The sequence below is a fragment of the Aedes albopictus genome, chromosome 2 (genome assembly GCF_035046485.1).
Source record: "Aedes albopictus strain Foshan chromosome 2, AalbF5, whole genome shotgun sequence".
Lineage (NCBI taxonomy): Eukaryota > Metazoa > Arthropoda > Insecta > Diptera > Culicidae > Aedes > Aedes albopictus.
Genome location: NC_085137.1, coordinates 862148 through 888157, shown reverse-complemented (window position 1 = coordinate 888157; position 26010 = coordinate 862148). Strand labels below are relative to the sequence as shown.

Genomic DNA, 26010 nt, shown 5'->3' with positions numbered 1-26010 from the left:
GGCGTGCTCATTGTTTTTTTAAATCATGTTTAGGTTGAAATCGAGGTTGAAATCAAAAAGGAAAATTTTTCAATTTGTTTCACATTCAGAGCAATACTGATACGTTTTGCAAGATACATATATGGCCAATGCGAGAAATAATTATTTTCACCCATTTTTAGTCGGTGAAGTGAAAATATAGATGTTTATGAAACCACCCGGACCAAAAGCAAGCACAAAACGCTTTCAACGATCGACAAAATAAAGATTGCCGATGTTTTGCATTTGTTTCGAAGTAATTGTACATATTCTTTCTTTTTTTAAGAAATATGAAATATAAATTCTTTTCGATTATCAGTAAAGTTTAAGAAACCAAAAACTCATTAGCTCGCCCCTCGGAATTACAGATTGGTTGTCATTTTCAATTTGACTTTGAATTATGACATCCAGGTACTTTTTAGTTGGCTGACAGCTCAACTAACGGGGCCCCAACTAAAAAGTCACCCAACTATTAAGCCCCCAACCAGCGGGTCATGACTGTACTGCATAAACGTAAGCAGAAATAAATTCTAAACATCAAACCTAATTTGACAAAACTCAGAATCTGCTAAAAATAACGCACAGCTCTATGTTAACATCCAATGTAAACTGACAGCATAAAATCTTGCATGCAAGTTCTACTACCAACCTACCAACTACAACGAAACGTACTGTCAACGCGAGTGACGTCTACGCTGTCACCGACGCGAGACGAAAAAGAACCGAAAAAGAAATGAAAACAAAAACAAAAATCCTTAAATTCGGAGCGGTGGTGATCGTCGCGGTCAAAGAAAAAATCTCGGTAGTGATTGTCCCGCGGTTACGAAGCCCGGAAGAAAATAAATTAACTCATCGGATAAACCGGGGGAGTATTCGCTGCTGTAATATAAACTGCCTTAAGGACAAGGTATTTGGAGTACATTGCTCAAAATTTCTAGAGCACCGTTTTTTTGAACCGTTGAATGGATTTGGATTAAAATGCATCACGCTGTTGACAACCACTGAACAATTAGCGTGATGCATTTTCATCCAAATCTGTTCAACGGTTCTAAAAAACGGTGCTCTAGAAATTTTGAGCTATGTACTCCAAATACCTTGTCCTTAAGAATTAATTGCTTTTTGTATTTATCTACAGGTATTCATCGAGGGACTTCGTCGGGATAAACAGTTACGGTAAAAAGGTAAAGTGGGAATACGGTTTTATTATTGAATATGGCGGTCATTTCTATCGTCATAGTTACGACATAATGTAAACATCGCTAACGGAGTTTGTTTCCGTGCACGTCGCGATCACTTAGTTAATTTTTATTGCGGTTGTTGTCGAGGGAATGTACCCGAGACTGACTGCAAAATAAAAACTTAACGCGATGAAATAAAAACTAGTTCAACGTAAAAAAAATAAAGATCAAAAGACTAAACGTAAATATGAACATTCTGTGTAGCTTTCTAATGAGCATGAGCATGAGCATGAGCATGATTGACCGCCCGCGGTTGCTCCTCTGTTATTGCAAGGACAACTGCATTTACACAAAGAACCAACAGATGATGCTTGGGATTAGCTTTCTTTTCATTGTGTAAATGCTGGAATCCCAATACTTTTCAATAAGCAATACCAGCGCCGGCCGCGTCCGAATGCAGGTCAATTGAGGATAGAGTCATTCTGTGTAGCTTTCTAATTCATATTTTCTCCTTACAGGTTGCACGACGATGACGATTCTTCGATTGCGGTACTAAAAAAAATGGAACGCGAAAGAACTGCGCTTGGCTCCCACGAACGGTTTTCACCATATAGAACGCTAGTGAGGTGCCTGATCCTCATGGATTCCAGATGATCCACTAGCCGGCGAAGGAATCAAACCGCAGCAGAACGAGGAAATTTAAACGACCGCTAGTTTTTAAAACACGACGGCGAAAGATGAAACGTACGCGACATAATTTGACGACGGAGAATTTCCTCCCACGAATCCTAAAACGGCGATGATGGATCTGGAGTTTCCCGTGTCAAGAACCGGATCAACGGGTGAGTCCTTTTCAATTTTTTTTTTACTAATTCTAGATTTAATACTAACATAGGATAAGCAAACATACTAAATTAGTTACGTAAGCCTTTACGCTAACCAAAAATTCCTTAAGCGGCAAATATTTGGTTGACTAGCTAAAAGCAGTCTTCCAAACACGTCTCAAACACACAAAACTAAACAACGAATTCAAAGAACAATCGAATTCGGTAGTAATTTTGCTTAAAAAGAGAAAAACGTCGAAAGCTACAAATTAACTAAAATAATCATGAAAACTAGTAAATAATTATAAAAAAAAAACAAATTCTAAAATCAAAATCAAAATATTCAAAAAATATATCAACTTAATCTAATTGAATTCAAACTTTATTTTACTTAAACAGAGTTTAAGTCGCTAGTCGCTTGGAACATTGTGCCAAGAGGTGCCAAGCACACCGTCTTATACGCTGTGTGGCACACCGAGGCACTCTGAGGCACAATTTTGACACTTGAGTTTGGGTGAAAAAACTAGGCAACCATGTGCATTTGACCTGCAAAATGAAAACAAACAGTTGGTTGTCTTGGTAGTTGCCAAGCAAAATCTGAATCATCAAGCAGTGGCACTTCGGGGCACACTGAGGCACAATTCAATACCCGGTGGCACACTGAAAATAATTGGCGCAAATAAAGATGTGCTCAGCGACTCCCCCTTGATAAAAACGTCAAAACGTTACACCGTGGAGGTCTTGAATTCTACAATGTCATTTATGGATACTATGGAGATATTTCAGGTTAGCCAAAATACCTTGGAGTTCAGAACTTCAGGTCCACACTCGTAACAGTAGCCATATCTGTTATATCGAGTAATGCTGCAAAATCAACCGCGCTTACTGGACCAATCTGAAGTCTCTCGATATTATTATAAGCCTTTGATACGTTCAGGGTCGTCCAAACTGTCCTTTAATGAAATCCTTCAAATCTACAAGAATAGCTTTATGTGTTTTCGCCATAAATAGTAGCATTGCATGATCTGCTGGGATCCGTGGAGCTCTTGAAATCTCAAATGTTGTGTAGAGATGCTACAGGGATGTTCCAGGTCAGCCAAGCCACCTTGGAGTTTAAAACATCAGGTCTATACTCGTAACGGCTGCCATATCTGCTATACTGAGTAACTTTGCATAATCAACTGCGGCTACTGAACCAACCTTAAACCTATTAGAAATTATTTTCAACCTTTGGGACATTCAGGGTCCTCTGAACTGTCCTATAATAGAGTCTTTCAAATCTATAAGAGTAATTTTATGTGTTTTCACAATAAAACATTGCATAATATGGTGGGATCTGTCAAGCTCTTGGAATCTGAAATGTCATTTAGAGACATTATAGGTATTCCAGGTCTTCAACTTCAAGCCTACACTCATAACAGCAGCCATATCTGAAATACTGAGTCACGTTGCACAATCAATCGTAGTTACTGGACCAACCCGAAGTCTACTATATATTATTATGAACCTCTGGGACATTTATTTATTTATTTATTTATTTATTACATATAACAGTAGCGTAAGGACAATCCTTATAAATTACTACATTAGTAAAGATTAAGTATACAAAAATTAATTTACAGTAACTCTGTTAACCTTAAATCTAATATCTTAATACGTATTATATGCTAGTCTATATTATTTAGCATTTAGGGTCGTTCAATCTGTCCTGACAGTAACAGTAGTTATTCTTACAATGATCTGTAACATTACAAATCCATCTGTAATATGTAATCCTCTTGGCATTTCATGAGTCATTCCAAAATAGTGTTGAAATATTCCAGATCAACCAAGCTACTTCGGAGACCATAGTTTCAGGCAGTGAATCAAAATTCAACCATCGCGCAACAATAATGACAATGTCGCAACCTGTATTTGTTGCGACAAACAAACCCATGCGACATAAGTTTGTCCCAACTTGAATATAATGGGATTAACATCGTACACCACGAGTTTAGAGATTTTTAAGCCTTGCATTGCGATTTTCGAACGGTAACTTCGAGTCGGTAAACACTGCAACTCTGGTTAAGCTCTATCATCAAACAGTTTCGACTTTGGGTTAGCAATAATTGATTATTCACGAGTTGGAAAATACGCAACAAATTCAGCTTCCGTTTTGTCTGCAACAACAAATTTCGAGATCATGTCATTATCTGATACCAGTAGGGATAAAGAGTAATCGTCGCACCTTCTTTGTTGCTTGTTTTGTGCCTCTTTTGTCTGACAATTCTCTTCACTGGTTTCAGGTCTACACTTGTGATAAAAGCTTTTGCCAGTACATTAAGTAGTGTTACATCCCACTGTATTTATAAAAGTATTTCGAGGCACACTAGTGTTGGCATATATTTTTAGGATATTATGGGCAATCCTTACTGTTGAGAAAACCAACCACTGTAACATGACGTGATTTTGTTTTAGATAGTAACGATACACAACCAAATAGGATCCATGAACCTCTTAGCTATCAAGGGTCACTTCATGATAGGTTTGTGATTATTTTGGTCATCCAATATTTCATGGAGTACACAACTTTATATCGTCACTTGCAATGCTAGCCTTCTATACCTACTGTGGTGATATTGTGCGTTGCATGAAAAGGACAATTAAGGCGACTATTTTCCAGGGCCTTCAATAATGAACCAAATTTAATCGCAGTGCAAATGCCAAACAGTTTAAAACAGGTTTGTTTTCCTAGGCGACTATCTCGCGCGTATCTTTTAATGCGGGTAAAAGTAGTCGCTATAGTAGATTTTGTTTTGATTCGTATAATACTTAGTAGGCCGATAGTTGAAGGGAGCAGCCTGACAGAGACTTCACTTGAGGACCACGCATTGGCTCCGATACGTATTGTCACTTTCCTGTGTCCAATAACATAACCATGCGATAATTGTTTAGTTTATAGTTCTTTGCTTACACTAGTTTACAGCATTTTTGAACTCGGTGAGCTGATGATCATTTTCGGTGTAGAATCGTGCCCTGAGTTCGAAAACACGAAGGAAAAAAATTACAGTAGAGCGGAAATTTTTTCGACTTTCCATACAAGGTTGATGATTTGAAATCGATTTTTGCTCCATTTTTAAGCAACGTCACTCACTTCACACATCTCATTCTCCGTAATCAATGCTCCGATTGAGCTGATTTTTTTACTGTAACTCGCCTACATATGATATGTCAAATAAACGTTGAGAAAGATTTTTTATATTGTTTTTTTCTTATTGAAAAAAAAAAATACATTTCTTCATATATTTTTGGAAATTTGGCTAAAATTTAAGGAGATCGTCCTTAAAACTCGCTAATATCTTGAATTTCATCAATCTGACGCAAAACCTGCATTCAGATGATCGAATGGTATTGTAATCAGCTTTTAATTTATGGAAAAAGATTTGTAATTGGTTGAACAAAACGCAAGATATTTGAATTTTAGTAAATTCCATATTTTTAAAAGTTGTAAAACTTGATATTGAGCTAAATCTCAAAAACCGCCCTACTTAGAATTTTTTGAAGCGCGGTTTCGAAATCAGTGCTAAATTGTACTTCAAAAACTTTGGTCGTTGACAGAAGTTCACGACTTTCGTTTTATTTTGTAAACTAGTGTTATTAATTAATGAAAAATACCACAAATGGCGATGAGGATGAACCTGCAGCGTATGGTACCGTAAACCGGGGTCAAATTGATCTTCGGGTTGAAATTGATCAGTCGTTTTTCAAGTAGATAAAGTATTTTTTTAATAGTTTCCTTACAAATAGCATTAAGTATCACATTCGAAGAGCACGATACCTAGAAGGAAACTATTAAAAATATGCTTTTTCTAGCGGAAAAGCGTCTGATAAATTTCGACCCGAAGATCAATTTGATCCCGGTTTACGGTACCGCGTAAAAAAACCGCGTAAAAACCGCGTTATTTCAAAACCCGTCGTAAAAAAACCGCGTTATTAAAAAAAACGTCGTAAGTCACGAAAAGTCAAGTCACGTTAGATGTAATCCTGACTATTTTGCGCGTGTTTTTGAAAAAAAAAACTCGTTTTTTTTCCACGCGGTTTTTGAAATAATGCGGTTTTTTTACGCGGTACCGCGTAAAAAAACCGCGTAAACAAACCGCGAAAAAAAATTCAGTGTATACCGGTAGAACGGTATATAAAATTGAACCAAGTCCCATCATGCGACATATCAAACTGCGGCGATTTTTGTAACATTTAGCAGTAATTTTGTGCAGAAATCACACTGGAGACCAGAAATTCAAAGATGTCAGCCCAAAGATGGTGGCTCCAAATTCAAGATGGTGGCTGTTTAATGCTGTTTTAAGCTCCAAAATCATGCAATATGGGGTATATTTGCTAAGGGGAAGTTGTCTGGAGTCCAAAAATGGCCACCAGAATATCAAAGATGGCAGTCTAAAATCCAAGATGGCGGCTCAAAATTCAAGATGGTGGCTGTTTAAAAGGAATTTAAAGGACTTAAACCCATGTTATATGAGTATATTTAGTCTGGATGAGATGTCCCGGAGTCCAAAAATGGCGATCAGAATATCCAAGATGGCGGTCTAAATCCAAAATGGCGGCTGAAAATTCAAAATACTGGCTGTTTCATGGAGTTTTAGGCCAGAATAACCAAGATGGTGGTCTAAAATAAAAAATGGCGGATTTTTTAAGGGAGCTTTAGGCTCTAAAAAAATACAATTTGGTTATATGGGGAGAAGTTTGAACTCCAAAAAAAGCGACCAGAATTTCCTAAAGGCGGACTTAAATCCAAAATTGCGGCTCAAAATTCAAAATCGCTGTTTTTTTAAGAGTTTGAGGCACAAACATCAAAGGCTAAATAAACGGGTTGTTCGGTGGAAAAAAACGAAAAGTGACACGTGTTTGGGGCAGCTGCACATTGTCCTTCCTAGTGAAATGATGAAAATGGATGCACACTTGGTAGCCAACGGTTTTGCAGAAAATTGGAGGAGTCAAGGAGTTGTTCATAAACCACATAGACCAAAATTTGGCCATCTCTGACCCCCACCCCCATCAACCCTTATACACTTTTGTCCACACAAAAATTTTGAAATTTGTGTGGAGCGTAGACTTTGGTATGACCTCCCTTTCCCCCAAAAAGTCTACGTGGTTTATGAACGGCCCCCAAGGAGTGGTCGCGGTCATCCGACGACATGGAACTGGGTGAGTTCATTCTGATTTTTTTCTTAACATCCTAGAAGGAGTTGAGGTAATTTTGCCAATACGTTTTCATGAGGACTCCAACGTAAAACGATTTGAAGAAAATAAAATCGAAAAATATTTTTTTCTATTTATTGTATAAATAAGTATGTTTCGGCTCAGTGCGAGGCACGAGCAGAACCGATTAAAACGCAAGGAAAAAAAATGTGACTCGAAAAAAAAACAAAATAAAAGAAAAAAAATGAACAAAAAAACCGCGTTATACAACAGCAAAAAACATCTCAATTTATCTAAAAAAAATAAAACAAGATCGCGTAAAACGAGTAAAAAAACCATGATTGACAATCCGAAAAAGAAAATCAATTTATCTAAAAAACGCATCTACACCCCCATTACGACACAAGGTTCGAAGAAAAACGACGCGGACAACGTGGTCTACCCGCCACCGAATGATATGGCGATCTTGACCCTTCAAAAAAATAAGAGGATGTTTTGCGTCCCGACTGCAGGGTTGCCCGCTTGTACATCTGAAATAGAAAATAGTATTAAATGATGATAGGCTCACAACAGTTACATAATTTTCGGAAATAAATCTCTCTATACATAGACAAAAATTACCTGAATCCTCCTGAAACAAATGGTTTATTAACAATGAAAAACATAAACCAAAAAAAGTAGAGCAACTTTTAATCTTGTAATTTTCCTGCATTTAAATTAACAAAGCCAAAAAATTACAAGATCAGAATTTGTTATGGTAGATCTTACACTGTAACGCGCCATTATAAGGTGATCTACCCACGTTATGGGGCATATATATTATATATGCATACATATATTTATATATATCCCTACACGAACTATTGTTTGAAAGTGGGCCTCATATTTCGCAGCCTAAGAGTTTAACTTTTAACACATTTCTGAGAAACTTGAAGGGAGACTCCAAACGTCCTACATGATCATGTGTGATGTAATTCCATGAAAATCAATGGGAAGCCTCCATAAATTTCACTCTGGTGGTCTCCCGTGCACCAATTTGTCTCACAGCGGCAAGTAAAGCCAAACACACCAGCACCAAAAGTGGAAAGTCATCTCTTTTCCCATGGCAACCTCGGAGAGAATAAGTTCCGGTACATTCAGAACGAGTGTAGAAATCCAAGAAAAGCGAAATAATAAGGACATCCGGTACAAACAACATGCCGCATACGGAACTCGGTAATTTATATCTTCTGCCGCCTGGCATCAATCTGAATCAAAACAGGTCAGAAAAAGACGAACCACTGCTACATGAGAGAGTTTGGTGATGTAACGTCGAAATGCGAAACATCGAAGATCCAAGACTTTTAAATGAATGTAACGTTAGAATTTCTTTGCTCGTTAACAAGAGAAATTGAATGTATCTTGGTAATTTGAAAAAAAATATCACTGCTCTTATGTTTTAAGGATCGCTAAGCTTTTTCAGTTTACATCTGCCCTGGGCGATAAAAGTATGGATATTCAACAACTTCATTACGTTTTCGATTCCCAGTCAATCCAGGATTATTTTGTAAAATAAATCTTGACTTGTTCCGGCATACAAATCCAGGTAGAAAATGCAAATGGTAGAGAAATCTATCGGTTCATAACTGTGGAAATGCTTCAAGAACACTAAGCTGAGAATATGTCCGAATTTGTCTACTTTTTGATTCTTGCAAATTGCAATTCGATGTTTTGCTTATTCGACATTTCGGCTGTCGATGTTCTTTCTCTTCCCAATTGGCAATGGAGATGAAATGCGCAGTGCTTATATCCAGCTGATATGTTACTTCCCAGCATAAAATTGGGTATCATACTGGGAATAGCACAAATTGCTACGTAAAGAAGGAAAAACAGGTCACTAGGCGCCTGGATCGAAAATAAACTTTGCTCATATTATTCAGCACAAAGCAGGGAGAAGACTGCCAACTGAGCGCTTGAAAGTCACGCCAATTGTGGCCTGCTGACTTTGTGACTATATAATACCGCACCGCACATGTGGAAACGGAACGGAATACCATCACCGACCGACCGGATGGAAATGCACATGGAGCTCATCTGTGATTGGCACTTTTCCAATTGGCATTCCAGTTTTCTTTCGGGGTTTTGTCACAGATTCAAAAGGAGTGTCGGTTGGGGATGTTGAATCCTTCGGTCTCCGCACTTGTACGACATGGGAATGCATGTGATATGCTCCTACCAGCCCGGATGAATGGGAGTTCAAGAAAAGGCTGTCGCCAACGGGGGGATTTAGAACGTTTGAACCAATTTTATTTGCCATTCGTGGGGAGATGACTTCGTTGTTCCTTTTTTGTAAAACAGCGCTTTATATTTAGATCATAACTCGGTTATTTCATCTCAAAATCGTATTTAATTGCTAAGATTACTTACACTTAAACACTTATCTTGTTTAAGTGTAAGTAATATTTGATCTGAAATCCCTCCAAAAAATTTCAAAAATTTTTCCTAAGAATCTTCATAGGCATCACCCGGAGTATCTATCAGAAATTTTTCAAGTATTGTTCGTGTTCGTGCTTGTGTTTGTGGAATTTCTGTTGGACATTTGAAGACATTTATTGAAGAATTTCTGAAAAACCTCATTTGAGAGCTTTCAAAGAAATCTCCTGCTGAAACTCCTAAAGAACCCCTAAAACTCTGAGTTAGTTTTGAAGATACCCAATTTCGTAAAAAATATCCACTTGAATCTCAGGAAATACGTTGAGTAAATCTCTAGAGAAGTGTCTGAAGAAATCTTTGGGAAATTATTGAAAGAATACTTCCTCAGGCAATAATTTTTCCAATAAAATATGAAAGTATTCTTGGAGCAATCTGCGAGCGTTTTCGTCAAGAAATTTTCGTAGATCACTTTTTGTAAAGGTTCCTAGAAAAACCTCTTAGAAATATTTCTAAAGGAATTTATGTGGAAAATCCGAGGAATTATTTCAGAATGAATTCCAAAAGAATCTGTGGAGAAGTTTTTAGAGTAATGCTTCGAGGAAATACCGTAGATATTTCTAAATAAATACTTTATGAATCTGGTGGTAGAGCATCAGGATCTGCATCCAGGTTTATGAAAATTATTCTTGGTTTCATGAATGTTTCTCATGGTCTTAGCATATTTAATCATGGCTTCATGATTATATTTTCCATTTTTGTTCGTCGAAAACCAAAACAATAACGGGTGCATAGCGTTATGGTAAAATCAACCATAAAATCATAAATTAAAATCATGGTGTATATTTATAACATAAAATCATAAAAATATCGGAAAATTATGAGTCATATCCATAATCTTGGGAATGGATTTTTTTTCCGTGAACATCAGGAGGAATCCCTGAATGAACTTTAGGAGGAATCTTCGAATGAAGTCTAGAAAAAATCCCCGAAGAAATCACAGGAGAAATCCCTTCAGGAATTCTAGAGGGCATTTCTAAAGGGATTCCATAAGGAATCTCCAATGGAATTAAAAGCAGATTCTTCGAAAAGTAAACGCCGAAAGAATTCTAAGATGAATCCCCATAGAAAGTCCAGGAGGAATCTCTGAAGAAATTCAAGAAGGAATCCTTGAAGGGACTCTAGGAAGAATCTTCGAATACCAGGGGAAATTTCCGAAGGAATTATTGGAGAAATCACCACGGAAACTCAAGAAGGAAACCCGAAGGAATTCCCGAAGAAATCCTGGAGTAATTCCATGAGGATTTTTTGATACAATTTCAGGAAGAATCTCTGAAGGAAATATAAGCGAAGTCACCAAAGGAATTCCAGGAGGAAACTCCGAAGAAATTCTAGGAGGAATCCACGACGAAATATCAAGAGGAATCCTCGAAAAAAATCCAGGAGGAATCCTCTCAGCAATCATCGTAAAAATTCCATGAGAAACCCCTGAAATACTTCTAGGAGGAGTTCCCGTAGGAATTTCAAGAGAAAACCCGAAAGAATTCCAGGAGAAATTCGAAGAGGAATTCCAGGAGAAATCTCCAAAAGAATTCCTGGTGCAATCCATAAAGAAACTTTAGAAGGAATTTAGGTGGGATTTTTTTTAATTAATTCCAGGAGAAATCCCTAAAGAAATTCCAGGAGGAATCCCCGAAGGAAGTCCAGGAGAAATCCCTGAAAGAAAGTCCAGCAGGAATACCCGACGGAATTCCTGGAAAAATCCCTGATGGAATTTCAAGAAAAATCCTCGAAGAAATAACGGGAGAAATCCCAGCAGGAATCCCAAGGGAACCCTTGAAAGAACTCTGGGAGCGATCTTCGAAGGATTTCCAAGCGAAATACTCGTAGGATTTTCAAGAGGAATCTCCATAGAGGGTCCAGCAAAAAACTCAGAAAGAATTTAAGGAGGAATTCCCGAAGAAATTTAAAGAAAAATCTCCGAACGAATTCCAGGAGACATCCTCGAAGGAATTCTAGGAGAAATCACTGAAGCAATTCCAGAAGAAAACCCCAAAGGAATTCCAGAAGGTCTCCAGAACCAAATCCAGGGGAATTTCCAATGGAATTCTAAGAGAAATCATCAAAGAAATTCCAGGAGGAAACCCCGAAGAAATTTCAGGGGAAATCCACGTTAGAATATCAGGAGAAAGCCCCGAAAGGATTTCAGGAGCAATCCATGAAAGATGTCCAGGAGGAATTCTCAAAGGATTTCCAGGAGTCATTCCAGAATGAATTCTAGGAGGAATTCTCGAAGGAAGTCCAAGAGGAATCCCTAAATGAAATGTAGTAGAAATCCTTGGAAGAATTCCATGAGGAATCCAGGTGGAACCTCCGAAGGAATTCTAAGAGGAATAACAAAAAAATCGGCGGAATTCTAGAGAAAATCTCTGAAAGAATTTCAGGAAGAATTCTCGAAGGAAGTCTAGGAGGAAACCCCGAAGGAAAATCTAGGAAGAATCCCCGGAAAAATTCCAGGAAAAAGCCAGGAGGAATCCTCGAAGGAAGTCCAGGGCAACCCCTGGAGGATATCTAGGAGGAATCGCCGAAAAAATGACAGGTGAAACCCCTGCATGATAGGGATATCCAAAGTATTACCAGGCGGAATCCTCGAAGGATTTTCAGCGGATCTTTCCGGGTAGAAGGAAGGATTTGCAGGAGGTATTGTCTAAAGATTTCCTGGAAGAATTTCAGAAGGAAATCCTTGAGGCATTCTTGTATGTAGAAACTCCATGAAACATCCCTCAAGAATATCCTGGAGATATGCCTGATTATAATCCTACGGAAATCATTGAAGGAACTCCTACAAAATTCCCTGAAGGAACTCCTGTAGGAATTCCTGAATGAGCTTCTGGAGAAATCTCAGATGTAACTCCTTTAGGCATCCGCGAGTCTTCCTGGAAAAAATCTCAATCTCGATCTATAATCTGAAAGAACCCCTGGAGCGATCCTTGGAAGAACTTCAGGAAGAATTCCTAAAGGAATTTCTCTAGCAATCCCCTAAGGATATTCTTAAGGAATCTTGGAAGGAACTCTTATATAGGAATCTCCGAATAAACTTCTGGGGTAATCCTTGGATCTTCATATAAGATTCTCTGAGGAACCTTCTGTAGAGATTTCTAAAGGATTTTCTGTAGGAATCCCTGAAGAATCATCTGCAAGAATCCATGAAACCCCTGGAGAATTCTCTGATGGCACTCCTGGAAAGAATTCCTGTAGGAATTTCTAATGGTACTTCAGAAGGAACTCCTAGACTAATTTCTAAAAACCTTCTGCAGGAATTCCTGAAGAAGGTTTTCACGGGACTCTTGATGTATCTCCAGGTGGCATTTATGAATCCTCCTGATAGAATCTTTAAAGGGACTTCTGGAAGGATACCTGAACGAACTCCCGTTGAAATAGCTTAGGGAACATCTGAACGAATTCCTAATGAACACACGGAGGCATCCCTGAATCCTCCTGGAGCTTTCAGGGAGATCCCTGAGCGAACTTCTGGAGAGATCACCGAAGGAACTCCTGAAGTAATTCCAAGAGTAATCACCGAAGGAATTTCAGGAGGGTTTCTTGAACAAATTCTAGGAATTCCTTATGGATCTCCTGGAAGAATCTCTGAGAAAACTCCTGGACTGGTTGCTAAAGAAACTCCTGTAGGAATTCCTGAAAAAACTTCCAAAGGAATTCATGAAGGAACTCTCAGATTAATCTCTGAAGGACCTCCTATGAGAATCCCTGAAGGATCTTCTGGATGAATCTCTGATGCATCTCTGGGAGGCATCCCTGAATTCTCCTGAAAGAATTTTTGAAGGTAATCCTGTCGGGATTACTTTCCTGAGAGATCTTCTGAAAAAAAAATCATCCTGGAAGCATCCTTGAAGAAATCTCTGGAAGAATCCAAGTTGGATCTCCTGGAGGCATCCTTCTGGAAGAATCTCCTTTGAAACTTCTGGAGAGATGTGAATGTTTATTCTTATGTCAGTGATCGTGAGATTTTTTTTTGTATCTCATCTTTATATAAACTTAATTTTGTTCGTGCACTCATCACCGGCGCAAAAAATGAAAAAGTATCGGAGGCGGCGGCGTGGCGTGTCAGCGCACAGGTCTAATTGGCACATGCATTTTCGTGATTATGTTGGGTTTCAAGTATGTCGGATATGCTTTTTATCATCGAAACTTAATTTTCCTAAGTTGTGTCCCATATGGGGTACGACAATATCACAAACACGTACCTTCCCATCCCGATGCGATGTGGGTCACGCTTGGACCGACTCGACCGACGACCGAATATGGTAAACCAATCGCTGAAGAATGACAGGTTCACAGCGCCTGTCCATCGCTGGCACACGCTCCGACTCGATCCGTACGTACGTACCGTACGTGAGATGTTGGAAAGCTCCATCTTAATCGGATTATTTCCGCAGAATACACACATCGCACCGGGCTGCATGCACTACAGTATCTTTCCTCAACCGAGTAGCAGGCGCCGGATCCTAAATGAAGCAACATTTTCACCTACAAATTGTCAACACCCCCGTAGAGTGCACGTGAGAGCGATTTGCTGTGGTGCTGCAATTGTGAACTCACACCAGATTGGATTATTTTGTATCGAATGGTAGGTACCTGGAGGAGAGAAGAGGACGGCAGCCCGGTGACCGGAAGGACACGAAATCCGGTTTGGAAATTATACATACGATTGCGTACAAATTGTTGAGTTCAACACCAACAGCAACAACTGGATTGGATTGGAAAACAAGTGCAATTGTAGTGACTTGCCGTTTCGACGATGAGGTTTTATACGATAGGGCAGTGCAACAAATCCTGGAAAGCAGTCTACTGCTGATAAGCTAGCCGAGAAGCTACAAGGTTTCCGAGAGTGCGGAGTCAATTTGATTTGCATTGTTTGCTTGTTTTTTCGTATAGATTTATTGGTTTTGTCAGCCAATTGCTCTTGATCAATCGAAAACTCAATGTAACGAAGGTTTTTCTTCTCCTAGAAAAGAACTGTTTGTTATGAAGCTTACAAAGTTTGCAATTTGGGAGAAGAAAAGTATGGAGCTGATAATGGTCTCGATATTTCAATTTCCTAAGAGGCCAATTATTGAGACATGCACACTTATTTTTTTATGTCTTTATTTATGAGATTTTCAGCCCGAGGCTGGCTCATCTCAGCGCACACTTATTTTAAAAATTACGAGTTCTGTAATTTTTTGAACTGGGATCGAGTTGTAATCCACAAAATTGGCGATATAGCAGTATCTTATTGTCGAGAAAACAAACTTTTACTGTGTACTTCAATTTGTAGGTCTATGTGTTGCCTGTAACTTTGAGCAAAACATGAATCTAGATCTTGTACCGATTTTTCGAACCCTCTAAGCAGAATACCCTCTTCGAATGAGTGTAATCAGTTTTCTACCTTTGAATTCCGCCCATTGGCGTATCTAGGATTTTTTCCTAGGGGATGCCTAGGGGGTGCCAGTTCCAGTGGCTCTCAGGTTGCTTTTTTAAGGAAATACCGATCCGAACTCAATTTTTTAGTATAATGATATATTGCGTTGCGGGAAAATAGAATTTGTATTTTCAGTTCGAACTTAAGTACTTAACAATAATCGCGACAACCCCTGTTTTGTGGATTGAAAACAATCAGGTCCATTAGAATACATTTTCGAAGCAATTATTAGACGTGTAAATCTTGGAAACTATACAATATCTACAATTTTGCGTGTATTCATTGTGACATCCTCTTTGTTTTATTACATGATAACAACCCTTAAAAAAATAGCTTTCAAGAACAATTTTAAGAAATATAAATAAATACTTAAAATTTTAAAATCAGAATACATATTTGCATTTGTACAAAATTCCCACTCGATTATCCTGAGTTCCGTTCTGAAGCTTCACTAACATACTATCAATCCAGTTGAAACCCGGAATTTGGTGCGAGCGAACTTCGATTTTTCTCATCGGGATCCTGATGTTCGCACCAAATTCCGATTTCTGGATTGGTAATTACCATATATTAATATATCTGGTGAATGGAATGCTGTATAAAGCTGATTTTTTAAACAGTAATATCAAGCATTGTTTCGTTAATGTCAGCAATTCTATTGATATTTGCTCTTAAAGATTCTCCAATTATTCTTCAGGCAATTCCTTAGGGAATTCTTTTAGTGAAGCCATTCAACAATGACTCTGGAAACTTCCGCTCTTTTTTTTTATTATCTTTGGCAAGTCATACTGCTTTTTTTTGGATTTTCGTCCATTTTTTTTTTGGACTTTTATTATTTATGCTATTCGGTATTCCTTCGCCAATTCCTTCGAAAACTCCTTCGGAAAGTCTTTCATGAATCGCTTCTATAATTTTATTGAAAAATCTTTAGACACTTTCTTCTAGATTTCTTCAGTTTTTATGTAAGGAATTACTGCAGCATGATTGCGGAATACCTTCGGCTATTCCGATGTTACTTACATTGAACATTTATTCGGGAGTTTCATCAGCAATTCATTCGATAATTTTGGCAACTTCGATTATTACTTTTGGGAACTTCTTTGGTAATTCCTTTGGAAATTGATTCGGCAAATTTCTTATTGATTTCCGTCGGGAATTTATTTGTAAAAAGCTTTGGCGGTTCTTAAAAAAATCCGTCACGGTGATTCTACGGAAATTACTTTTGGGGTTCGTTTTGAATTTTCTTCAGAAATTCCTTTAATGCTTTCGGAAAATTCTTTGAGAATTTCTTTGAATTCAATTCTTTGTTTTTTCATAGAATATATAGAATATTTCGGCAATTTATTTTGCGATTGGATTTGGCCAATTTCCTTAAAAAGTCTTAATATTTTTTATTCAGGAATTCCTCTGGTAATTCTTACATGAATTCTTTTGGCAACTACTTTGATAGCTCTAATGTAATTTTGATGGAATTTTTTTCCGACAATTTCTTTATGAATTTTTTCATTAAGTTTTTCGTGGATTTCATGGGATTTTTTTTAACCAAGACCAGTTGAGAATTTTAGATTTTCCAATTCAGCAACTTTCGGAAGCAATGAATATAAATACAGTTAAATCATAAAGAATTTCAAAAATAATCACAATAAAATTGCTCAATAAATCCGCAAAATAACTGAAAAAGAAATTGCTGATATAATTTCAGAGGAATAGCCATTGAAATTAGGCAAAAAAAATCCGAAGAAATTGCTGATGAAATTCTAATGAAACTACCGCAGAAATTAAAAAAAAAAGAATAATAACCATGTCGAAGGAATCCTCAAAGAAATTGTCATACTACGGTATAGCGAATACGGAGTCGTAGGTTCGAATCCCACCAAAACGCGATATTTTTCGCAAATTCATCTATCAATTTGTCAATTAGCAACATTACCTGCCATCTATTTAATTACAAGTTTTTTCTCGTACATTCCTATAGGATTTCACTAGAGATTTCTCTAGTAATACCTTCAAGGATTTCTCTGAAAATTCCAACTATTTCCGAAATTCGATTAGGGATTCCTCTAGAGATTTCTACTGGAATTCCTTTAAGAAGCCTAAGAGGAGTTCCAGGAGTAATACCGTGATTAATTTTTATAGTAATCCACAAATAACTCTAGAATAATTACTGGATGAGTCTCTAGAAAAATCCCTGGAAGGATCAAAGGCATTTCTGGAAGTATCCTAGGAAAACTACCTAGAAGAATTTTAGCTAGAAGGCCATGAGAGGGATTCCTGCAGGTATCACCGTGAGAATTTCTTGACGAGACCTACAGGAGGCATTCCTGAAACATTAGAAGCAGCAGGAATATTTTTTAAATTTTTATTATTGTGTATTTTAACTTATGCTAATTCTACACTTCGAAACCTTGGAACCCCAAGAGGAGTACCTGGATGAAAGTCAAGAGTATTTCCTAGACGAATCCCAGAAAGCTTTGAAGTAATCCCTGGAGCAACTCTTAGAATAGTTCCTAGAAAATTCCCGGGAGATATTACAGTAAGAAATTCTGGAGGAGTCCTAGGAGGAATTGCTGGAAGAACCACAGTAGAGGAATTCCACGGAGTCATGTCAGTCGATCCTGAGCGACCATTTCAAAAATATCTGAAACTTTGCACAGTTTTTCAATTTCATATAAATCGCCATTTTTTGATATTAAACCTTCATATTCACTCACGACTAACTTTTCAAAAGGGTGTATGCGAAATTAGTTCTAAAATATTCTAAAAGCTGTACAGCAAAAACGGATTGTTCGATTGTTATAAATTTTTCAGCAAAGTTAGATAACTAAATGATGATTCCTTAGAAAATATACACTGTAAAAAATTTCTTTTTCTACTTTGAAAAAATATGATATTTGTCACAAAAACTCAAATATCTCAAAACCCTATCTTTTTACCAACTTCAATTTTTTAGGGGAAATGGCCCATTATATCAGCTATCTACCATAAAATTTTGGTGATGGTAAACTGATAAACAAAAAAGTTATGACATTTCAAACATTTCACAATTTTTACATTTAGTAACAAAAAAAAATTTTTTTCTGTGTAAATTATTTCGAGAATTATATTTTGATGCTGATTTTATTGTAAAGGCTACCGCCTGAATTAAACAAGTTGTTTTCATGATACTTTAGTTTGATTATTCGTAATTACTATAGTATCTATTTGAAACTTAGACGCGATCCAGTGTTGTGATCAAAAATATTGAGATTGTCATACTTTTTATTGTACGTGACTGGTGAAAAAATCCCTTGATAGTGTTGAAAAGCTGTTGATTATAAGAAAAATGGAATTGAATTTATTTTTAAGACAAAAGCTGTATAATAAAAGTTTTTTTATACGCGTATACGTCTAGTTTATCCGCAAAAAAAATCCCTCTTACACACTTATTTCTGAATTGCCTGTTCGGTACTTTTTTGACGAGATTATAACAGCAGTACGATCTCGGTAGTTTCGGTAATCGATTTTACTGAGGCTCAGTAAAACAACTGTCAAAATCGTATGGAAAAGGTAAACACTGCATTTTTGCTGAACGAGTTCGGTGCTCAGCAGTTTTAATCTCGTCAAAAAATTACCGAACTCGGTACACGGCGTGTGTATGGGAAAGGTTTATAACAAAAAATTGGGCATCGCCAAATTTTTCGCTATTCAAAAATAGAGACTTCCAGCTTTCATTTGCACGGTCCCTCAAAAAAATCCACCGAGGGATCTCGAACAACTTTTTCAGAATACTGTTTTTCCCCATACAAAATGAACGGTTCCAAATTAATCCCTATTTCTACTTAACAAACGTATGAAAAAGTTCCCCCGATGGAATATTTCGATGTTGGGCTTGAATGAAAGCTAGTAGCGTCAACTTTCACGTAACGTAAAAATTAGCGATGCCTATTTTTTTGTAATAAATTTCTTATACCAGACACACCGTGCGGTAATCAAAATTAAGTGTGTAGAGAACAGACTTTATGATCGGAAGAATGCGAGTAACTTCAACAACAACAAATGCATAAGAGGTACATACCACAGACAAACAGACGAAACGCCTAGAACAATTTTAGTGAAAATTCATCGCCCAGTTCACACTATCACCACCTGGTGGAAATGTTTCACGAAACACTGCGTTGTGCAATATCGTCATCAGAAGGCGCTAGTGTGAAACGTCAAACGCAAAGAAAAACGATGGGCGCTCTTCTTGTTATGAAAGCCACAACCAAGATTCAAAATGATCGTTGAAGGCGTGGTCAATGAAAATTTCGCCAGTGTTACGTTTGTTTGTCTGTATACATACCTGACAATGCTCACGAAAAAAACAAAAAAATACTACCGCTATGAATATTAAAAATTGTATAGTATTTTTTTTCTTCAGCCACCAACACCAAACAAGTAAGTTAAAATTAATAAGTGATTTTGTTTATTATAATCTAACGAACAAGATGAACAGTCGCTTTCTCAAAGGTCTTCAACTCAACGCTCTCTTGTAGACCGTTTGATGAAAAAAAAATGTTCAAAAGAGTTACGAAATCTCACCGAAAGCACCATAGATAAACTGAAAGAGACTGGTTATGCCCAAATGTCCACATTGTGTACAAAATTACGCATTTGCACGTCCTGCCGTCTAGAATTTGACAAACGAGCCATCTGTATATCATCGGTAAAGCAGGGCGCAGGAAGTTCGAAAACGACAACAACTGAGAAATTGCCATCAGCGACATCTGTTTAAACAATTTAATTACGCCCCTTTTCAAAAATGCCCTGTAATATTCTTCAACATCTATACCCATTTCAATATTTTTAACGTTGCAAAACACGCTTTCAACATTCATCTTGAAGAAGAGGGAAAACACTTGTCCTCAAATGTAACAGCAAATTAATGAATAAACGACTAATGCGCGGAGGGCGTGATAAAATCGGAACATTACGGTACATAGTATATTATATTATATGTATATATAATATATAATAAAAACAACTTGTTTTACTCACGCAAGGCCATTAACAATAAAATCAGCATCAAACTTCAATTTCCGGCCGAAATAATTTACACTAAAAAAAATTATTACTAAATGTGAAAATTGTGAAATGTTTGAATTGTCATAACTTTTTTGTTTATTTTCATGGTAGATTGCTAATACAATGGACCGTTTTCTCTAAAAAATTACGTTGGTAAAAAGATAGGGTTTTGAGATATTTGAGTTTTTGTGACAAAAATGATATTTTTTAATGTTAAAAAAGATTTTTTTCACAGTGTATATTTTCTTGGGAATCGCCATTTAGTTATCTAACTTTGCTGAACAATAAAATCAGCATCAAATCGCGATTCCCGGCCGAAATAATTTACACAGAAAAAGTTTTTTTACTAAATGTAAAAATTGTGAAATTTTTGAAATGTTATAACTTTTTTGTTTATTAGTTTACCATCACCAAATTTTTATGGTAGATTGCTAATACAATGGACCGTTTTCCCTAAAAAATTCAAGTTGGTAAAAAGATAGGGTTTTGAGATATTTGAGTTTTTGTGACAAAAATGATGTTTTTCAATGATAAAATAGATTTTTTTTCACAGTGTATATTTTCTTAGAAATCACCATTTAGCTATCTAACTTTGCTGAAAAATTCATAACAATCGAACAATCCGTTTTTGCTGTGCATATTTTTGAATATTCTTGAACCATTTTCACATACACCCTTTTGAAAAGTTAGTCGTGGCTCTAAATAAAAATTTGATATCGAAAAATGGCGATTTAGATGGAACTGAAAAACTGTGCAAAGTTTCAGTTCAATAGAAAATCATGAATTAAAAATTTTCCTTAATTTTGATGCTGTTGCTTGGAATCGCTCAGTAGGAACTGCTTGAGAAATTCAGCTGAAATTCCTGGAGGAAGACCAAGTGGAGTTCCGGGAGAAATCCCATGAGAAATTTATGAGAGAATCTTTGGATAAAATATCTTCCATAAAAATGCCTGGAGGATCACCGGAGAGCTTCTGAAGAAATCACTGGTAAAACCTCAGGAGGTATTGTTTAAAGGATTCTGGAGTGTATCATTGTAGAAATGTCAGCAGAAATCCTAGGAGGTATTGCTGGAGGAAACTATACAAGAATTTATAGAGAAACCCAATCAAAAATGCTTGGCGGAATCCTAAGAAAAAATCCTTGGAATGCCAAGAGAAGTCCCTGCAAGAATCGGTAGAGGTATTCTGGAAGAATCTTTAGAGAATGTCCTGAAGGAATTGCTAGGAATTTACGTATCATACTAAGAATTTCTGAAGGAATAGCTGGAAGAACCTTTGGAGGAGTTGTTTGAGGTATTCTTGGAGGAAGGCCAAAGGGAGTTTCTGCAGGAATTCCATGAGGAATTTCAATAGAAATTCCTGAATGAGTCCTTGGAGAAATCTCTAGTAGGACAACCAAAGAAATTTCTGCAAGAATTCCAGGAAGATTACCTGGAAAGATTCCAGCAAAAAAGCCAAGAGAAAGCTCTAGAAGAATCCGTAGCATATTTCCTGAACTACCATAGTTAGAATGTATTAAGGAAGATTAGCTGGAAGAACCGCAGAAATTGCTAGAAGAATCCCAGCTGAAATAACTGGAGCAGCGCTTCCCAAAACAAGGAAGCGGATCTTGGGAGTTTGGAAAGCGCGGATCTGGAGGAATTTCTACACACAGATCGAAAAAAGAGTGTAAAATTCTGTGACATATGATGCACATAATTGGAGCGTGGGATATCGCAGAAGTTTACATGACATATCATGTAAAGTTCATGAAATATCATGTTAACTTCCATTATATGTCACGTAATTCAGCATGACTTTGAGAGTTTACATGACATATAACACAAATATACATGATATATCATGTAAACCATCATAGCTGGAAATTTACATGACTAAAATGAAGTTTACATGACGAGTAATCTTCATTATTTTTATCTGTGTAGAATTCAGTGAGGTATCATAGAAGTAATTTCTAGAGAAAGCCTTGAATCAGGAATGCCGGGGATATCCTGCCCGGAGGAATACCTACAGTTCAGCTTGAAAGAATCGGTAGAAGTATACTGGAGGAATCCCTGATACAATCGCAGCAGGAATTTTTTGAGGAATCTCAGGAAGATTTCCCGAAAGTACACAGATAAAAATAATGAGATTTACACGTCATGTAAACTTCAGTTTGGTCATGTAAACTTAGTGTTATGATGGTTTACATGATATATCATGTAAATTTGTGTTATATGTCATGTAAACACACAGAGTCAGGCTTAATTACATGACATATAATGGAAGTTTACATGATGACTTATAACTTTTACATGATATGTCATGTAAACTTCTGTGATATCCCACGCTCCAATCATGTGCATAATATGTCACAGAATTTTACACTCTTTTTTCGATCTGTGTATTTCATCATGTAAATATGCCAGGTTAAATTCCTAGAAGTATTTCTGAAGGAGTTATAATGGGAATTGCTTGAAGAATTCCAGCCGGTATTCATGGAGGAAGGCCAATAGAAGTTCTTGGAGAAATCCCCTGCGGAATTTCTGGAATAACCTCTGGAGGAAGTCCTGGTTAAATCCTTGAAGAAATCTCTGTAAGAATCACCGAAGGGATTTTTAGAAAAATCCCAGGATAATTTTCTGGAAAAATTTCCGAAAGAACTTCCCTAGTAAAATTCCTGAAGGTATCACAGTGAGAATTATTGGTGGAGTTCTAAGAGAACTTGCTGGAAATCCTAGCCACAGTTCTCGGAGGAAGGCCAATATAAGCTCCTGGAGGAATTTCAAGAGAAATTTCTGGAAGAATCTCTGAATAAAATCTCTGAAGGAATTCCTGGAAGATTAATCGGAAGAAACTTCTGAAAGAATCCCAGGAAGGTTGTCCTGAATAACCCCACCAGGAATTCCTGAAGAGATCCCTAGATATTTTTTTAGAGGAATCCGTAGAAGAATTCCAAGAAGTACCATAGTAAGAATTTCGAAAGAAATACTACGAGAAATTGCTGGATCAATCTCCTCTGAAATTTCTAGTATGTACAACCCCATCTGAACTGCCTGGAGAATCCTGAGAGAAGTTTATTAAAGAAATATCAGGAGGAATCCATAAAGGAAGCCTAGAAAAATCACTGTTTGAATATATTAAGGTATTACTGAAGGAATCCATGGAGAACCCAAGTAACACACATGTTATATAAAAGTTACGACAGCGCAAGTTTTGGTTGTATAGAAGTTTATTTTACGTTATTTCAACACAATGTTAGAATTACGTAAAATAAACTTCTATACAACCAAAGCTTGCGCTGTCGTAACTCTATTATAACATGTGTGTTGCTTGGGAAGTCTGTTGATTGTTGTTACCAATATCCAAAACGCCAAAACGTGCAACAGGTGTATAAGTAATTCCAGGTGTGTTTAAGTTTTATTCGAATGTGCCTTTAATAAATATTGAAATTTATTGTGTGAAATTTAAAATTTTAGGTGACTGTCAAGGAAAAATTCTAAGGGGTGCCAAATTTGTTCTAGGGGGTGCCAGGCACCCCTGGAACCCCCCCTAGCTACGCCAATGATTCCGCCCTATTTTACTTATCCTTTGACAGATACGCGTATTTCGACTACCACTTGTAATCTTCCTCAGTGTCAGTTATCTAGTTATGGAACAACATGGCAGGTACCTGAAGCTTATGCGTTACTATCGATCCCTCTAATAGTGTGCATGGCTCAAGGTTAATGCGAAATAGGTGCGCGCTGGCAGCAGGGGTCTGCCAACAAGTCATCTTCCGGGAGCATCCGCTCGCTCGTATCAATCCAGATTCCACAGCAGACTTTGTCCTAGTGGGGACGCTATTACAACACCGGAATCGTAAAGTTCACGATTAAATGAAAAAAGAAGAAAACTTTTGCCTATTGACGATAGCAATGGACCAGTTGCCGATCCAAGTTGGCTTTGCTGCTGCCAACTAATTATTTTCCGAAGAGTTTCCCACTTCCGATTGGGAGAAATCCTCCGGGAAATCAATAATTCAGGTTTCGATTTATGGTGTAGGAAGTAGCTTCGCTAATGGATTCACAATCATCTCATTAGGAACAAGGAAACTTGTCTCCCCTTGGCCATATTCAGAGATTAAAGCCCGAAGCTTTCCATTAGTAGGTATGGGCGAGTGCAACGAAAGGTGTATCTATCAGCGTTATTAAACACACGGCGCTGCTGCTGCTCGTTAATGGATTTGGAATGGAACTTGATGCCACAGGATTGATATGGTTCCATGAATTCGATACTCCCAGATCGCTAAATGTTACCGTGGTATCCACTAAAGATCCATTAGCTGATTAGTGGGGAGTGAGGGGTTGTGGAAACGAAAGTTGACAGCTGGCTCCTTAGAAAAGATGATGAAATTTTAAGGGTAGCTAAAGATGCCATCCATGCACCGAAATCGCTTTAGACGGCAATCACTGTTTGCAAATATACTATATTAATAATATAACTCACTTCCAGCTATTTCTGGCGACCCTTTATCCAATGCTTGTGGCGCCGCTTGTGACGAACGTGGCAACTATTACAATCTAAAAACGTATGCCCTTCAGAATTACACACGCTATCAACATTAATGAACTAGGGATGTCAATAATCTCATCAGTTATCTATAAATAATATCAAAATGTTTTGGGTTTAAATAAACAAATCATATTCTTTGCGTAATAGTTTTTGCACACAATATACTTTTGATAGTTTTAGTCAAAATGAACCAACAAGTATCCCCATTAGCCATTGCAATTTGACCAAAATATTTCACTTCTCGGTACTTATAAATACAAATATGCTTCTGAAAAAAAAAAATTGCGAAACGTCAAATTTCGTATGTTTCATCACTGATATACGACAGTGACAAAATATAAACTTAATATTTGCTTTGTCGGTACTGCTTCATTGATTGTGATGTTTTTCCGCTTCATCGATGAACTTCACTTTTACCAATTCTGGTATGTTACAGAACGCTTCAACGTTACTTTCAGTCCCAGCGATGCCCTCTGGTGATGGTCCTTCGTCGCCCAAGTATCCTTCGTTGTGGTTTTACCTCGAATTAGCCCGCACTTGTTCTCATCCCCCGTCAGTTGGATCGTGGCCAGCGCTATTTCGTCTCCTTCAAGCCACGTGTCCATCACCGGATTCGGGTGAGTTCCGGGGTCGACATACTTCCATATTTGCTCACGTCGTAGCAGTCAGTGCTTGCATCGAAAAGCACCACGCTTCGAAGTTCGTGTTCGTCTGCTTCACGATCCGTGTCCACTCATCTTCTGATAGCTTTCGGAAAACAGGGTGCTTCTAACCTGAGCTGTATTTTCAGGAACGGTTTCTGTTTCTCAATTCACACGGATCACACGTGCCGGGCTACTGAATCAGGTTCGGGATCAAATGAAAAACACGTCTTTACTACCACAAGATCGAACGCAAGGAGAAAGTTTTATTTATTTAAATTGACAGCAGATACCTACACCGAAAAACAAGAGAACCCAAATTTGAGTATTTTTAAACTCACTTTTGAGTTCTTTTTGCCTTTCTCGCACACTAAGTGTACTGGAAAGGCTATATGTTCACTATAAAAATGACTTTTTGTTAGAAGGCCCGGAGGGTCGAGTCACATATACCAATCAACTCAGCTCGACGAATTGAGGTGATGTCTGTGTGTGTGTATGTATGTGTGTGTGTGTGTATGTGTGTGTGTGAGTATGTGTGTGTACAAAATAAACTCACATCTTTTTTTGGCAGTAAACCTCAACCGATTTTATTGACCGACGGTTCATTCGACACGGAATCTGGTAGCATTGTTTCCTATTGAAAATGGTTCGGATCGGTCCAGCCGTTCCGGAGTTATGGCCATTTAGGT

The 26010-nt window shown here is 37.5% G+C and overlaps 1 protein-coding gene across 1 annotated transcript in view; it reads right to left on the bottom strand.

Moving 5' to 3' along the window:
• The window catches only part of LOC134285951 (uncharacterized), a 38164-nt gene extending 12879 nt beyond the window's left edge, over positions 1-25285 (bottom strand). Inside the window, exon 1 of the mRNA XM_062847508.1 lies at positions 25133-25285. Coding sequence (XP_062703492.1) covers positions 25133-25285 — 153 coding nt within the window. The remainder of the gene's footprint in view (positions 1-25132) is intronic.
• Between the last annotated feature and the right edge of the window lie 725 nt (positions 25286-26010).